This window comes from Garra rufa, chromosome 6, assembly GCF_049309525.1.
Source record: "Garra rufa chromosome 6, GarRuf1.0, whole genome shotgun sequence".
NCBI classification, from domain to species: domain Eukaryota; kingdom Metazoa; phylum Chordata; class Actinopteri; order Cypriniformes; family Cyprinidae; genus Garra; species Garra rufa.
The window spans coordinates 17,502,900-17,521,010 of NC_133366.1; the positions used below are offsets into that span (position 1 = coordinate 17,502,900).

Sequence of the window (18,111 nt, forward strand, 5' to 3'; positions counted from 1 at the left end):
GTTTTGCATCCGATGACCCCTTTAAGGGGCGGGTCCTTTAAGACTTGTCAGTAATCATCCACTGTTATGATTGGCTAACATCATTGCATAGGAAACAGTATCAACGCCCCCTCATTATTGCATGTGAGTGTTTTGACAACATGATCATAATAAAAAAGTAATTTCCAGACAAAGCATTATGAAATCATTTACTAACAGTAACAGTTTGTACAAAGACGTGAATGAGCTGTTTAAGCCAAACTCGCGCAAATTGATTTATCCTTTTGACAACGGATTCAATCATGTGGACTGTGTCTGAAAGCGAATGCGCATCTGTATACTATATGTAGTGTAGACAAGATAACGGCAGTGATTCTAATTTCAAATTCGTTTTGACGTGACGCAACACTCGCATTCAGCGTATTCAAGTGTCAGCTGTTAAGTGGGCCGGGCCTATGGTAAGAAAAACACTATTCATCGATGTCTTGCACTGGAGGCAGTGTTTATGCAAACGAATACGCCTGGACGACGTCACCCTGCACCTCAGATTCAAATAAGCGTTTTTCTGAGGATTATTAAATAAAAGCTTTTTTTTTAAGAATGAAACTTGCAGGATGTATTAAGCACATAAAGACTTCTTCTATGCTAAATGATCAAGGGAAATTTGGTTTCTCATGTCATGACCACTTCAAAAGAGGAGATTTATTCTGAGTCAGCTCAAGCTTCCTGTCCCTGTCCCTGTCCTTCACTTGGACCGATTATTAAAAACTCTTTCATTATAATCATTGATTGATGAGTAATATATCACAGAAAGAGGAACATCTCAAGTGTGTCCGTTACTGCATGATAAGGCCTATTCATGGAACAAACAGAGGGAACAACACTCATGTTGCTATGACAAAATGCATTTGTGTCATAAATCTCTGTGACATGCTCTAGGTTGAGTCTTACCTGCTGTTCAGGCAGCAGTAAATAATGGGGTTGTACATGGTGGAGCTCATGGCGAGCCACATGACTGACAAATAGATCTGCTGAATAAACTTCCATCTAACCAGCTGCTTGTTCAACCCCGTAACGAGGAAATAGACATGGTACGGCAGCCAGCAGATGGCAAAGGTCATCACTACGATGATCATCATTTTCACCACCTGGAAAAAGAAAATAAAGGCAAAAATGAAATATTACATGAATGTGTGTATTTGATTCATATTTGAAAAATATATATCACAATGAATACATAAAATACTAGTAATTTTTTATACTATTAATTAGTAATTATGGCTTGCATAACGAGTTTTTTAGGTGATAATGTACTTGTTGAGACTTCAAATATGGAGTTTGTCAATAAAGATAATGTCTATTTAAAAATTACCTCCACCACCCCATCTCATCACTCCGAGTTCTCGCTACTCCTATTGGGGGGTAACGTACTCTGGGTTCGGGCCACTCCCGAGCTCGGAGCCCTTCACCGGACAGCACGCCAAACATGCACTACTATTCTCCGGCTAATTATATGTAAGCGTGAACTCGTGAACTGATAGATTAAACTCTTGCCGTATCCAGTCGGCAAAACAGCAAAAACGTCCTTCTTGCAAAGGAATGATTCGAGTTTTCGGTTTTCTGTTCCTCTTTTATATGGAAAGCCAAGTCTAACTCGTTCATTGTAGCGGCCAAAGCCATTTCAAACAACTTGTTCATCTGTAGCGACAGCGATCTTTCAAAGTTTACTATATGATTTGAACGTCGCAGTGCTGTCATCATCAGTTTAGCTCGCCTCTGGCCCGCCTACATCAGATACACCGATTTGATTGGTTCCCACAATTGCTTACGTATTGCAGTAACCTGCATCATTGCTCGATGCCAGAATGTCTTGCAGAGACAATTCAAATTGTGCTCTCGCGAGACCTCTGGATTTACAGGGTACTCAACTGTAACTGTAATAAAAAAAATGTTTCTTGAAAAGCAAATCCGCATATTAAAATGATTTCTGAAGGATCATGTGACACTGAAGACTGGAGTAATGATGCTAAAAATTTTGCTTTGAACACAGGAATAAATGACATTTTAAAATACAGAAAACTGTAAATACATAAAATCTTACTGTTCAAAAACTTTTGACTGGTATTGCAGTGCTATTATTATAATAGTATGTAAAACTAAACAAGAGCAGCTCGTCATTTTGACATTGTGACTGACCTAATTTCACGCATACAAAAACAAAGAGAACAGTGGAGGAGCAATTATATCACAAACAGTTATACGGCTGTGTTTTAATTCATTATGTTAATTCATTAGGACACTGCTTGTCATTCAAATCCCACAGCATCCAGCACACCCAAAAGCACCAAACACTGTCAGGATACCAAAATCTTGGTCATGTCACCAACAAGCTTAGACACTCTGGGCAAGCAATGCATCTGCAGCAAGAAAGAAAACCCCGGGCAACAAATTTCCAACAGAGCAAGGACACCACATGAGGTCTTCACGGCATAAGTGCTCTGATGTGAAAAAAAAAAAAAAAATGCTAAAAATTGACTAAGTTGCTATTGCCAGAATTTGTGTAAAATCATTGTAGTTTTCATGCACTTCTCCACTGCTTTTACTGTTCTGCTGTCATTTGTCAAACTGTGTTGTGTATAGAGCCACTACTGTACGCGCTTCTCCATCCTGTCAGTTTCAGTCGGTCCTCAAAATATCTGCTCTCTCTTCAAGCAAGTGTCCTTCTGCCCCTGCAGGGGCTTCTGCCATAACAAATCCATTTCCCATCCTTCAAGAGGTGAATTGTTTCTGTAGCCACATCACAAAGTCTGATTGGAGGAGCCTCCTGCTTCACTCCACTAATGAATTTAATTACATTGTTCATGCCGTCCCACTGAGACAGCGAGTGGAGGTTTGCATGGTCCTCTTACAATCTGAAGATCTCTACAGTGCTCCACCTCAGAAATTAACAAACTAATGAACAAATGAATATAATACTACTATTCCTGCATTTCAGTATTCAAATATTAATATTAAAAGGTCATGCATTGAGGTATCGGGTATTTGATTAGGGTTTGATCATTAAAAATGAAATGTAATTTCTGAAAGTATACATTTTGACAATTTTCAAAGACTGAAACAGAACCCTTGAACTGTAGTGAGGAATGGAGTGAGTTTAATATAGAATCATGTTTCATTCTCAATATTTTGGCTTGGTCTGAAAGTCAGTTATCACAGAAATTCAGAACTGATAAGTTGTGAACTGCATTTTTTAGTTGAAGTTGTTTATGTGCACTTAGTGCTTATGTATAAATTAACCTTTTTTGCTTAAAAAATGAAGTTTAATTATTAGTCGTGATAGTATATTCATGATGTTGTTGCATTAATGCGCTTTCCCCCTGAAGGCTGTGTCATTATCTTGCAACTCATGAGTATATGTTTTAAAAGCAGCTCCGATTGAGTGGCAAAAGCTAAGTTAGAACTGGTAAAATGTGTTAATTTGACTCCAAACTACTCAAAAAAGTAAAAAAGGACAGCATTCATTTAAAAAAGAAATACTTTGTTATAATATACACTACTGTTCAAATGTTTGGGGTCAGTGTTTTTTTTCTCCTTTTTTTAAAAGAAATTAATATTTTTTTAAATTGATTTGAACAAAAGAAGAGATAATAAAGACTTACATTGTTAGAAAATATTTATATTTTGAATAAAAGCTGTTCTTTTAAACTTTTTATTAATCAAAGAATCCTGAAAACAATATCACAGGTTCCAAAAAATATTAAGCAGCACAACTTTTTCCAACATTGATAATAATTCAGCATATTGTTAATAAATCTGAATGATTCCTAAAGGATCTTGTGAAGACTGATGAAAATTCAGCTTTGCATCACATGAATAATTATATTTTACGGTATATTAAAATAGTAAACCATTATTTTAAATTGTAATAATACTTTTACAAAATTACAGTTTTTTCTGTATTTTTGATGAAGATATGCAGCAATGATGAGCTTAAGAAACAACTTTAAAAACATTAAAAATCTTGATCCCAAACTTTTTAATAATGATTAAAATATTTCTTTTTCAGAATAATACTGTACACAAATATCAAGATAGTGTATATATTTCCTGTATAATCAAAAGGCCTATATATCAGCCAACTCTAATAATACCCACAGCTAATATGATGCCAGTCCTTCATAAATGAATAACCGTGAAACATAAATCAAAGGGAAGATCAGAGGACTACACAAACGTGTTTCACAGACACTCTCTATTAAAGTTATGCCATTAATACATTCAGTAAAAATTACGTGTATGACACATAAAACACATACAGCATTCTGGAATTCAGATTCTTCAAAAGAACTCCTATTATGATTTTTCATCAGTATTCCATTCCATCTCTGTTTTTCCTAGAGATGCCATAAGAATATTCCCTACATTTCAAAGACACAAACAGACATGATCTACGTTTCAGCAGGAGGTGGAAGTAAGAAGGTTTCCTGGGGTAAAAGGAGAGCTTTTATGTTTGCCACTCACGCTCACCTTCAAGCCAACGCTTCTCTCCCGACACGTCTCCAGACAGAGGCTTCTGCATACTGAAAGCTGAAGAAAGCGCACTGCGTTTGTCACCACAACAGAGTATCTCGTTTGTTTTCTCTTATCTCGCCCTGCCTCTTCACTTCAGAGATAGAGAAAAGACAAGGGCACTCGCACTGAAATAGAAGTCCTTTTGGTGATTGGTGCTTGAATAGGGACTGGACAACTGTGGCAAATAGAGATTGGAGGTTGCAGAATGAAGAATTGGCAACGGGTCGACATCAAGCACTAATCAATACACTGATATAGATCATAAGAGACACAGTCCAGACAGACGACAAAGAAGTAGCACTCAAGGGGAAAAAAAGATCATTTCAAAATAGTCTCAGTGCCTAAAACTTAAGAAATTCATCATTCTGGACTTACTAGACAAGGATTAAGACACAGTGGTCGACAAATAACAGACTAGATTAGTGGTTCTCAAAAGTTAAAACAAATCAAGGAGAATAGTGCAAAAAACTGTCTGAGGAACAAAAGGCGTTTGTGGTTGGCCAAACTGAACCAGGATTTCCAGGACACAAATCTTAACAACATTTATGTTTGTTCTTACCATTTGCGGTCAGGTAGGTCAACTATTAGGCTAATATCTTAATTAATACTGCTTGTGCGTATCTTTACCACCTATTAACTTTAGTTTGTCAAAATATTGTGCCCTTTCCTGCTTACTAAGTCCTTCTCTATATGATTTAGCAGCTTCCACACGATTTTTCTGTGGTTTAGACCAAGGTTATTTTCGTAAACGAAAACTGAAACTAAGACGAAAACGTCTGATCAGAAAACTTTTTCGTAAACTGAAATAAAATAAAAACATCAAAATAAATGAAAAATTAAATTCTCACACCAAAATATTAACAGGACAGTTTGTAAGACAGAAAACAAAATGAGTGCTGGATGAAGTGGATATTTACCTATAATCTATTGTAGAAAACTTGCAAATGAAATCTATTGATTATCAATGGTGAAGAAGCTCTTTATTCTGTGTGCAGTAAACTACTCTGTGCAAGACAATTTACATCCATTTACATGGACAAGACAAGACAGAGTGGGTTACTTCTGGTATGAAACAAGGTCTCAGCTTTAAAATGTATTTTTATAAAGAAATTCAAACAATAAATACAGTTTTGCGACTCTTTAAATGTGTTGTGACGGATCACTGTATTGTCTTATTAGATCAATCGACACATGAACCGATTGTCTTTTCTTATTTACTTAAAGAACAAAATAAACATGAATGACCATCAGAACAGATCTTATTTCAACCAAGGAAAGTCGTTCTCAATATACACAATTTTTCAAGTTTAATTCCACCAAAGTTAATCTACTCTCCTGTCTGATTTGTTTGTCTGAAAAAATGGTGGATTCGGCATTATGATTGGACAGATTGCCTGTCAATCAAGCTCTTTGTGAAGGGTCAATTGAGTTTAAAAATATAAATGTAGTCCTATAGAGTTATAGATGAATTATTGTAAAAGTTCGCCGTGATTTTGCCAAGTAAGACATGTTCCAAAAATAAAGACTAAATCTTACCCTACCTGTAATTTATTCCTAAAATCGGAGGGAGAAGATAACTGATTAACCTGAAAATCTTATTTCCTGAAAAGTTATTCCTCAATTCTGACTGGTTGATTGGAATGTTGTTCCAGGATCAACAAGGATGTGTACTTGGTGAAATCACATTCACCGAGCAACCAAAGTGTTTGCTCTCTGCAGCATGAGGTAGCAGAAATGCAGATTATTATGCAGAATATTGTTCTTGTTTTAAACAAAAACGCTAAATAAAAATGAATTATTTGTAATAAAAAGATAAATATTTAAGGTGAGACACCACTGACAAAAACACTAGCCTACATTAAAATGAATACATAAGGAAAGTAACACCCAATAACACCAAATAATAAACATCATTACTTGAGTAACTGAACTGCATACTTTCACAAGCTGACAAATTTGACAGCGGGATGTTTATTCACCTCAGCCTGCCAGTAAAGGAAATAAACTCACTCTAGTCTTCAGCAGACACACTCACTCTCATCCTAATCAGTATTGATTCAGCAAATGGCTTCTTGACAGAGGAATCATGGTTTTCTTAAACAGAAGCATGTGAACTGAAACCACATCACCATTTACAATGCAATTATCAGTAACATCACTTCCTCAGATATACAGAATCAGGGATTTATCCAATATCTATTTAAAAAAACTTGTCAAAATATATTAGCACAGAGAAAAAGGCCCAATGCATCAATATATGTCAGAAAATTTGATACAAGTTTATACCTCAAACAATGTGCATTATAAACAACTGATTTAACTTCACCAGTTATGGTCACAACCTGTCTTTTCAGTATATACTACCAAGATAATGTCACTCTGTTTTGCACCACAGATTTTGTTGCTGTGCAACCTGTATTTAAAGAAATAATTCAGCCAAGAATAAAAATAGTCATCATTTACTCACACCATGTCCTTCCAACCCCACATTATTTTCTTGCTTTTGTGAAACCCAAAGGAATGCCGCAGACAAACTACAAGGAGTATGGATTGTGATTTATACTGCTATGCTATCATTCAGTGGGGGATCTGTAAAATGTGTAATGTTTTTTTTTAAGGAAGTCAATTATGCTCATCAAGTCTGCATTTATTTGATTAAATATACAGAAAAAACTGTAATATTGTGAAAGATTATTACAATTTAAAATAACAGTTTTCTATTTTAATAAATTTTTAATTTTCATCAGCCATCACATGATCCTTTAGAAACCATTCTAATTTGCTGATTTATTATCAATGTTGGAAACAGTTGTGCTGCGTAATATTTTTTTAGAACCTGTGATACTTTTGTAAGGATTTTGGGATAAATGCCCATTAAAAAAAGAACAGCATTTATTTAAAATAGTTTTTTTATTTCTAACAATATAAATCTTCACTATCACCTTTTAACACATCATTGCTGAATGAAGTATTAATTTATTTAAAAGTTTTGGAACAGTAGTTTATATTGTTAAATAGATTTCTATTTTGAATCTTTTGCAGTCAATATATATGTAAGAATACAAGTTATATGTAACGTATGTCATATGCAAGAAAACATGAATTTAGTTGTTGTGATTTTCATTCTTTTTCTCTTTTGGCTAATTGAGTGCACAAACCAAATTTAGTCTAAACAAAACAAATACTAACATAGCTGCATCTTAAAGGGGTCATCGAATGCAAAATTCACTTTTACATGTTGTTTGAGCATAAATGTGTGTTAGCAGTGTGTGCGCACAACCTCTCAATAATGATAACAATCCACCCAGTGGTTCTCATGTGTGACGTTGTGTGAAGTTCCCACAATAGTTGATTGACACTGCCATAGGGCTGGGCGATATGGCCTAAAAATAAAATCCCCGATTTTTTCACAAAAAATCCGATTTACGATTTAAATCAATTTTTCCCCCCTACTTCTTTTAGCATGTAAAGAAACCCCAGCTTTTCCGCAATATATATGGGCACCATATATTTTGCAATATACATTGCAACTGCATCAGCAATCGCTTTCCACCAGGCCCCATTCTTATCATACCAGACACAGTAAATGTTTGTAAGACAAATAAATATGAGATGGGAGGAAAATATATATTGCCATGCTTTTCTCTTGCACTTACATCGTATACAAAAATATATAATTTTGAACACAGAAATATTAAATGATTTAAAAAACTGAAACGATCTGCCAGCAGGTGGTGGTAAGACACTGATTTAATTACTGAATCATTTCATCCATTTGATTTGTTTGAACGGATGGTTCATTCAAGAATAAAGCAAGTGACTCTTTATGAATGGGAAATTGAATCATTTCACTAGATTCGTTTAAAAACGCGCGTTCATTCATAAACGAAACACCGCTGTGTTTGAGTGGAGATGCGCGGCGGCTCAGCTGTGACTGTGTTTCAGATTACTTTTGACGACGAAATAGAGCAAAATCAGCAAATAGTGTTATAGTCAGACAATGTAAGTCACTTAATAATAACTTCTTGTTTATTTAACTGTTGTAATAAATCAATATCTCGTTTACAATCTCCCTTAACAATGATTAAAAGCTGTCACTCATCTTAGTTCACAATCTCACAAAGCTCTATTACAATAAACAAAGCTACTGCCCATTCAGTCTCTTATTTACACTCTCTCTACACTTGAGATACATTAGTCAACGTGCAAAACACATAGAAACCTTTGAAGCTCCACTCAGCGCAAACACAAATATGCTGGTCGGGTCAGTCGCACATGGTGCTCCTAAATATTTTTTCATAGTCGCACGTAGTAGTTTCTTTTTGCCCTTGAACGGCGGGTCGCACCATAGGCCTATGTCTCACTTCCTGCTTCCGGAACACGGAGTAGGGTAATAGAACTTCCGGTCATTGCTAGTAACGCTACTGCAATGATAACAACAATGGCAGCAATTGTTCTTGAAGCGTACCAGGTTGCTTTACGACGAAACACTACGCAAGTCTTGGGTGAGATTAATAAAGAGAGATGAGGGGCCTTCTTTTAATATTCTCCGGGGCAGCACTTTCGTTTGCAGTTTGCATTTCAACAAGGAGAGCATCTACGTCTCGCAAAGTGGTCGGAAGAAACTTAAAATACTACACCAACCCGGTTACCCTGGAATAACTGGGGGGACGATCAGCCCCATCTATGTATTCCCACCAATGATTGTAAATAAAACAAAATTCGATTAATTAAAAAGGATGTTTTATCTGACACATGTATTACACTTATCTCTGCTATATAAATACACTTGACTTTGACATTCAATAATATCACGTTAAGCGTTTTCTCCCTCATAGAAGCCCATTATAAGGAAACAGCTTAACGTGGTTTAACGTACCTCAACAGCGATCAGGAAAGACCAAACTTCTGTTAAATTTTACTTATAATAAATACTTGCTGCTGTCAAAAGAACAAGCTCTTATTCAGCATACAAAGTGATCGCCCCCCATAGAAGTCCATTATAACAAACCATGTTATGCTTTTTCCTTAATGGAGTTATATAGGGATAAACTCTTAACGTGATATCATTCACTTTATATGCTGAATGATATTTCATTCGTTCGACAGCAGCAAGTATTTATTATAACTGAAATTTAACAGAAGTTTGTTTTCCCTAGTCGTTGTTAAGATACGTTAAACCACGTTACGCTGTTTCCTTATAACGGGCTTCTATGAGGGAGAAAACGCTTAACGTGATATTATTCACTTTACCTGTCGAATAAGGACTCGTTCTTTAGATAGTAGTTAGTGTTTGTTCCAAGTAAGGTTTGACAGAAATGTGGGGTTTCCTGGTAGTTTTTTACGTACATTAAGCCACGTTAAGCGTTTTAGAACGTCCCTAAAAAGCTAACCGGAACTGCCTTCTCCCCACTCAGAGACGTTCAATTGTTGCGTGACATAGGCCTATTGAGAAATTAGGTCGCACTCTAGAGCCCTGATATGCAAATAATTCGCCATTGTCTTCAATCATCTCTCTACTCTGTTTATGTGGTAAGTGAAATTGTATGTACTGTAATGTAACAGGCTAACTTGCTAGCAAGCAGCTAATCATGTCCCCTTAGTGACTCGCGTTATTTTACCAGAACGCGTTGTTTTCCGTTCTGAATACATATATATATATATATATATATATTAAAAAAATCGCGATACCTTGATTTAATAAAAAAATTAAATCGTCTTAAAACGTAAATTCGAATTAATCGGAAAAATCGAAAGAATCTCCCAGCCCTACACTGCCATTACTTTTGTTTTTGAAGGGAATGCACCCCCGATCTACATAAATGCATCTATGTTTGCACAAATCATTTGTGATCCAGCTTCGCCTACAGCAGAAATGAGTATAAGGGTTTTTAAAGGAAAGGAAAGGAAAGGAAAGGAAAGGAAAGGAAAGGAAAGGAAAGGAAAGGAAAGGAAAGGAAAGGAAAGGAAAGGAGGCCAAGTATTGTGACCCATACTAGCAGTGTTGCCAACTTTTTTCAATGGAAAGTAGCTATACCCCGCTTGAAAAGTCGCCAAATGTCGCTAAATGACATCATACGCTCATTAGCATATTAATGACGTCAGTACGTCGTATTGTCTTGCGTCTCTGTGCTCACATACTGCTATTTGATGCAGCCAAATTCAATAAAACTGTTTTCATTTATATATTTCATAGATATATTGATATATTTTACGGTTTCTTTTGTCAGACAACGGGGTAAATATGAAATAGTGACTGAAACGCAGCCCATTAGGACTACATAACCAGCTCTCGAAGATATATCTACACTAAAAACGTGATTCATAATCACGATACTGTCTAAAAAAAAATCAAATACACATACGATTAAGACAATGGCTGTGCTGTGATTTCGGGCTATACTTGCATGTAAAATAGAGTTAGAAGCATCAGAATATATTTTTTTATCTGAAAATGCTGCTTCTCTGCCGCTCACTGAACAGAGCAGATGCAGATAGAGAGAGAGAGGGAGAGCGCGTGCGCTGGGAAAGCACGACTTCACGCTCGCGCAGCAGTACCAGAGAGTCTCATAAGCTAAATAAGGTTTTCCAAGAAGTCGCTAGATTTGTCGCTAGGCGCTTTTTTGAAAAAAAGTCGCTAAGGGGGCCTGAAAAGTCGCTAAATATAGCGACAAAGTCGCCAAGTTGGCAACACTGCATACTAGGAATTTGTGCTCTGCATTTAACCCATCCAAGTACACACAGTAGTGAACACACACACACCGTGTGTTTCTTAATAATGTGCTAGTTAGCAAGTTTCGCGGCTAAAGTAAACAGGAAGGCTCATCACCCCACAGAAGAGAGGGGCGGGGTGAGCAGAGATCATTAGAATTTAAAGAGGCATGCAACAAAACACGTTGCTGTGAAAAGAGCTGATTTTGACAAGGCAAAAGGGTGTTGTTTTACAATACCATTGAGAAATTTTAACCAACGTATGTTATAGGCTTTTCTTTAAGACCCTAAATAATCATATCAACTTGTGGAAAATGGGCATCCAATGACTTTATGGAGTCACATATTCTAAAAGAAGAGCTGAAACTACGTTCAGTACCTTCACTCATAGACTTGCTAAACAGATTCAGCTGAATGAGAAGACAGATGACAGAAAGGCTGTGACACTGGCCATTATGGCGCATTGATATATTCGTTCCCGAAAACAGCACTGGGATCATTTTGAATAGTTATTTAGAGAAAATGAAGCCTAGCCGAAAACAGCTCCTGTGGAGAAAATGGATCACAATCTGTCAGGGGCTGATTGTGCAGAATATTCGTGCATCTGGCTTGAGTGTCTCACTTTGCACTACTTGCCAGTGATGTGCTGTTTGCCGCGACGGGCCTGTGGACTGTAAAATATCTCATATTCAAAATGAAGGCAACAACAGCGATAAACTGTTTTTTAATCAATTTACCTGCTAACGTGCATATCTCAGATGAATGTAAACACATATACTTTTTCCATGTGTGACAGCACAGGTGAGTTTTATTGACAGCAACGGCATAACGGCTCCTCTGATTAGCAAACCATCTCATCAGAATGGATAATCGAATTATTCAACGTCAAATTAAATTTAATAATTTGTTTCTGGAAAAAGGCTTAAAGGAAGAAGAAATTTGATTTGCCTCCACACAGCTATTATTAAATGTAACCTTTCCAACCAATTATCTTTCAGCATCAGGTAAAGAGAGAATACATACATAAATAAATATTCAAATACATATAGAAAACGGTTTAACTTCGGTGAAAGAGTTGGTACTTTTTTATGATGTGCAAATGGTTAAAATTATGTTCCAAAAGGAGCTTTTGTACTGATTTCCCGTGGAGGAGGAAAAGGATAATATGGATGGAAATGGACTGTGATAGTATTGTGGCTCAGGCACTTAGCTCTCTGTTTTGGATGAGATAAGCAAAACTTCACAAGTGTGCTTTTGTGATTTCAGTTAACACACTATGGCAGCAGTCATTGTCTTCCAGCAGAGCTGGATAGATGCTTTGCGCTCAAAAATGTTGATTATAATTATCCGCAGCACGCTCTAGAAATGTTAAATAGGTTTTCAACTGAACACTTTCACATACACTTTTACAAATTCACTTGATCCACAGTGTCAGATGATAAACACAAATGAGCACAAACAAATACAAATACACGCACCAACAGTTACACTTGCTCTTCAAATGTAATTTGCTACTGCGAAACTAAAAACATTTATGTAGCCAAATCACTGCCTACAACATCCTATGTATGCTATGCGAAGGAATAACTGCATATATAAACAAAATATATATATATAAGAGGAACATGGTCAATTTGTAAGCTAGAAGGTGAATGTTTCATTCACGGAACAATTATTTTTAATCATGACCCACCCCTAAAATACACAAACAACACCTTCCAAAGAAGTAGAGAAACACGTGCCTGGAGAACAGAGTGAGGGCAGCCATTGTGACATGTTCAGAGTCTGGCTCATCAACAGAGCCTCCTAATCCATAATCATCAGAGCAAAACTCACAGGATCACTTTCCTCAGGCTTAGATTAGAGTTAATAACTGATTCTTGCAATCCAAAGTAAGCATTGCCTCGGTAATCCTGAAGGCAGACGAACTGCTAGTGAGGCTTTCAACCCATGATGCCTAAATCCTACAAGCGAAGTCAAGTGCATCTGCCTAAAGCTTTCAGCTAATATGATAACGTGAAGTTAATGACAAAGTTTATGATAACAATGCGTCCTGCTCCGGATTAAGAACGATGATGTTGAGGTTAAGCATCCTAGAATTGATTTTACAAAATATATATATATTTTTTTTAAATGAATAAGAAAACAATGTACAAAATTAAAAAAAAAAAAAAAAAAGTAAAAAAAAAGATTTTAATTAAATTAAATTAAACTATAAAAAATAAATAGTAAAAAATGAAAAAGAAAATAGTAAAATAAAATAGAAAATATAAAAAAAAAATTATAAAATAAGATAAAATAAATAAATAAAATAAAATAAATTCATAAATACTGCAGCTGGCATATAATCTAAATTAACATAATAGAAAATAATACACTAAAGTATGTTGTTTTAGCAAAATAAAGTAAAAATTAAATTAAATTAAATTAAATTAAATTAAATTAAATTAAATTAAATTAAATTAAATTAAATTATGCAGTTGGCATAAAAACTAAAATAGAAAATAGTAAAAGAAAAAGTAAAATTTAGTAAAATATAAAACAATCAAATAAAAACTGCAGTTGGCATATAAACTAAATATGCACAACAGAAAATAATATACTAAACTATATTGTTTTAGCAAATAAAACAAAATAAAAATCTGCATTTGTCATATAAACTAATGTACTGTTTAGGGCAACTAAAATAAAAATAAATAAAGTAAAATAAAATAAAATAAGAAATTGAATTGTAAAAATAAAATAAAATCATAAAATAATAAAATAAAAACTGCAGTTACCATAAACTAAAAATAAAATAAAATTAAATTAAATTAAATTAAATTAAATTAAATAAAATTAAATTAAATTAAATTAAATTAAATTAAATTAAATTAAATTAAATTAAATTAAATTAAATTAAATTAAATTCTGCAGTTGGCATATAAACTAATTTTTTTTATTCTTTTACTATTTTCTATTTTCTAAAAGAAAATAGAAGATAGTAAAAGAAAAAGTAAAATAAAAAGAAAAGAAAATTAAATTAAATTAAAATAAATAAAATTAAATTAAATTAAATTAAATTAAATTAAATTAAATTAAATTAAATTAAATTAAATTAAATTAAATTTTTTAATTATGCAATTAATTTGCAGCCACTTTAGTACTTTCTTCTTTTTCATTCTGTAATTCTGTAAAAGTTCTGTAAAAGACATATTGTGCAACTTTCTATCATCTCTGTAGTTATTTCTAAAAAACGATGTTATATGAAAGTCTTACTTTCCTTTACAACAGAAAATAATGTTGATTAACTTTCAGAAAACACACAATTTCCATGTTTGACAATATTTTTGCAAAACATTTCATAATGGAGAAAAGAAACGGGTGTTGCTTCATCATAAAATAGCATGCAGCATTAGCAAGATTATCTGAAGTGCATGATTGGGAACATTACCGGGAAGGTTTTCTACAATTAGATTACAGAGAACAGCAGAGGCTACTTTAATCTGAAAGTACATAACATAAAGCTGATGTTCTTTTAACATCTCCACTCCAACGCTGCCCATTTTGTACACCATTCATTCATGTCCAAAAAAAAATGGATTGCTTTTTCTGGTTTGTCAATGGCTACACAAAGCCATCAAACAGACTAGTATTGGTCACCCACCAGCTTCTCCAATCTTCTCAAAGAGTTACATTTGAAGTGAAAATGAAAATGAAAATGTCCCCAGGCTTAATTGAGGGTCCTCTAAAGACTGAAAAAAATGTTAATGCTTCTGGATTCCCATACACACCTTTACACATCACATAAAGTGGGGGCATATGGAACACGCAAGAGCTAACCGGCTCCAAATACACATATTTGGCATGCCAGCCACTAATGGAAGGAAGATACATGGTGAGGGGGCAGCCGTATGGAGCGAGCAAGATGCAGCACTGATCGAAATAGAGAGCCAGCACAATTGCAGCAACCGTTAATGAAACATACAACGGGCAGACTGAGCTCTGAATGCTATTGATTGGAAAGTAGAATATATAAAATGCCTATTGAACCAGTGGAAGGCTGTATTCCAGGAATAAGTGAGTCTCAACGGGTTGCAAGACCAGATTCTGCCTTGAGCTGCAATATTGTGTATACTTTGGAAAACTTCATTTTAAATATCTTAAATATCTCATCAATTGCGTATGTCACATCATTCCCACTTAATGGACCATCTGGCTGTAATTAACTGATTTTTCAACTAGCTACACTTAGAAGTGCCCGCAGGATTCTCATCCATGATACACAGAGGACTACATCAAGGTGGCACTAATGTATTTATACAAGAATCACAACCTTGAGACAGAATGGATATAAACAAGTCAAATCTGATTGGCGATTTTAGTGCAAACAGAGCTCTGGTCATTAAAACAGCAGCAAATTTACCCAACCAAATTCGCTCAGAGTCACTTCCCATGTCTCTTCACATTCATTTGTTAATAAAAGAAACCACAATGCAATATATTTGTTTTTCACTGATTTCAGTACATACTGTGAAAGCACAGGAAATTAGATACATGTGTTTTTTTCCCCTGATTGGGAGCTTTTGATTAGTTTTTCTTGATGGGTTTAACATTAGCTAAGTCAGAGAGTGTTATAGATCAACCATACTAATTTGTTAAGTGCTTTTCTGTGCAAATGCCCCAAGCTGACCACTGAAATGTCAAGTTTATCAAAGAAAATCTATTGCATTTAGTGCTACGAATTCATGTCAATAAATGTCTCTTCCCTTATGAAAGGGAATTTTATCTAATTCCTTCAAGAGCAGGATTTTTCAATTGAACATTTAATTTGAAATCTAAAAAGTTAGCATAAAAAAAACTAAACTAAATCATGTGACATAAATGGACAAAGTCAAACGTAAAATATAGGATACAACGGTGCTAAAGGCACACCCTAAGAAAAAAATGGGCTTTTCACTGTGCCCAAAGTGTACACTCTTAAAAATAAAGGTGCTTCGCTATGCCATAGAAGAACCTTTTTTGTTTAAATGGTTCCATAAAGAATCTGTAACATCTGAAGAACTTTTCTGTTTCACAAAAGGTTCTTTGTGGCGAAAAAAGGTTCTTCAGATTATAAAAAGGTAAGAAAGAAATGGTTCTTTGAAGAACATTTGACTGAATGGTTCTTTGTGAAACCAAAAATAGTTCTTTGGCATCGCTGTGAAGAACCTTTTAAAGCACCTTTATTTTTAAGAGTGTAGTGGTTTAGAGGAAAATAATATCAAAGGCGCCTTTTAGCCCTGCGCACCCCTACTTCACTTGAAATAGATTTCCCTTGAGAAGAGTTTGCCCTTGCTTGTCCTGAATGCTATCATTTTCATTAATGGCGGGTTCACACAACACAATTTTTAAAGTAGCTGCATCACTGCTCTTCTTACACTGCGCGACTGTCTGGGGCACCATCTGCAGACTGTCCTGCAGAGTTTAGCTCCAACCCCAATTAAACACAAGTGAACCAGCTAATCAAGGTCTTAAGCCTACAAAAAACTTCCAGGCAGGTGTGCTGAGGCAAGTTGGAGCTAAACTCTGCAGGACACCTGCCCTCCAGGATAGAGTTTGGACACCCTGATCTAGTTGCTGTTCTGTGCACAACACTTCAACAGATAGGTGACAGGGGTCACACATTACATTACTTTTCAATAGCAAGAATCACCAACAGCTCGGCCTTGTCTACAAACTACGTTTCACAACCAAAATGTGAGAATTGATACGGGAAATAATGTAAGATCATGCGAGAGACAGGCGATGTCCAACATAGGCTCATTGGAAATACGTGCCTCTATATACATTTCTGCAAAACTGAAAAATGACCTATATGTATGGATCACTGCAGTTTACAGTTGAAATGAATACTAGAGGCAGCAAAACTCTGACAACTCTTATTCCTTTTCACACAAAGTATGATTTACACACAGAGTTTTGAATAATAATGTCTAATTTTCACACAGTTAGTTGCAGAATATTATATTATGGCTTCAAAACAATTTTAACATCCTGTGAGATTTAAAAACTGATACTTTTGAACCTGTGAAAACCTGTGAAACTACGGTTCAACAAAACAGCTCAAATCTGTGTAAGAAAGTTTAAATAGCACGGCAGCATCGAGAAATGCGTTTTTATATCACTTTTGCATTTGCTAACACTATCGGTTCGGTTTAGGGTTTGGTGTAGGGGGTTTTCCAACACGATATAGCAGTAACCTTTAGTGACATTACCGGGATATTTGAATTCTGAACAGCTGCAACACGTACCTCAAGCAGCGTAATAATAACGCAGCAAAACATGCCCGTACCAGTGTACTAAAAATGTCCATGGTCAGGTATTGAACACGTTTTAGCATCACTCTCTGGACATTTCACTTTAAAACTGGCACTGAATGTGCAGTAAGGTACGTAATTATGGTGTCATTTGAATTCATGTCAAAAATGGTAGCCTGCTAAATGTTTGCATTCCAAGTTGAGTGAAAAATAATAAATAAATAAGAAAGAATATGAGGGAGACAATGGTTGCTTGCAAATTTTTGTCATTAATTACTCATCGTCATGTAGTTCCAAACCCGTACGACCTTAGTTCTTCTTTAGATATCCGAAAGCTTTCTGACCCTGCATAGACAACAATGCAACTGACACATTCAAGGCCCATATAGGTACTGTATTAAGGGCATCATTAAAATAGTCCTTGTGACAACAATGGACAACTGTAACTATATGAAGCTACGAGAATACTTCATGTGCGCAATGAAAACAAAAATAACGACTTCATTCAACAATTTCTTCTCTTCCATGTCAGGAGTTCTGACAATTTCTAATATAATGATTTATTTAGAGG

General features: G+C 35.1%; 1 protein-coding gene across 1 annotated transcript in view; it reads right to left on the reverse strand.

The window, feature by feature from the left end:
* tacr3a (tachykinin receptor 3a) overlaps nt 1–18,111 on the reverse strand; it is a 43,280-nt gene that overhangs the window by 4,428 nt on the left and 20,741 nt on the right. The window contains exon 4 of the mRNA XM_073842577.1: nt 931–1,127. Coding sequence (XP_073698678.1) covers nt 931–1,127 — 197 coding nt within the window. The remainder of the gene's footprint in view (nt 1–930; nt 1,128–18,111) is intronic.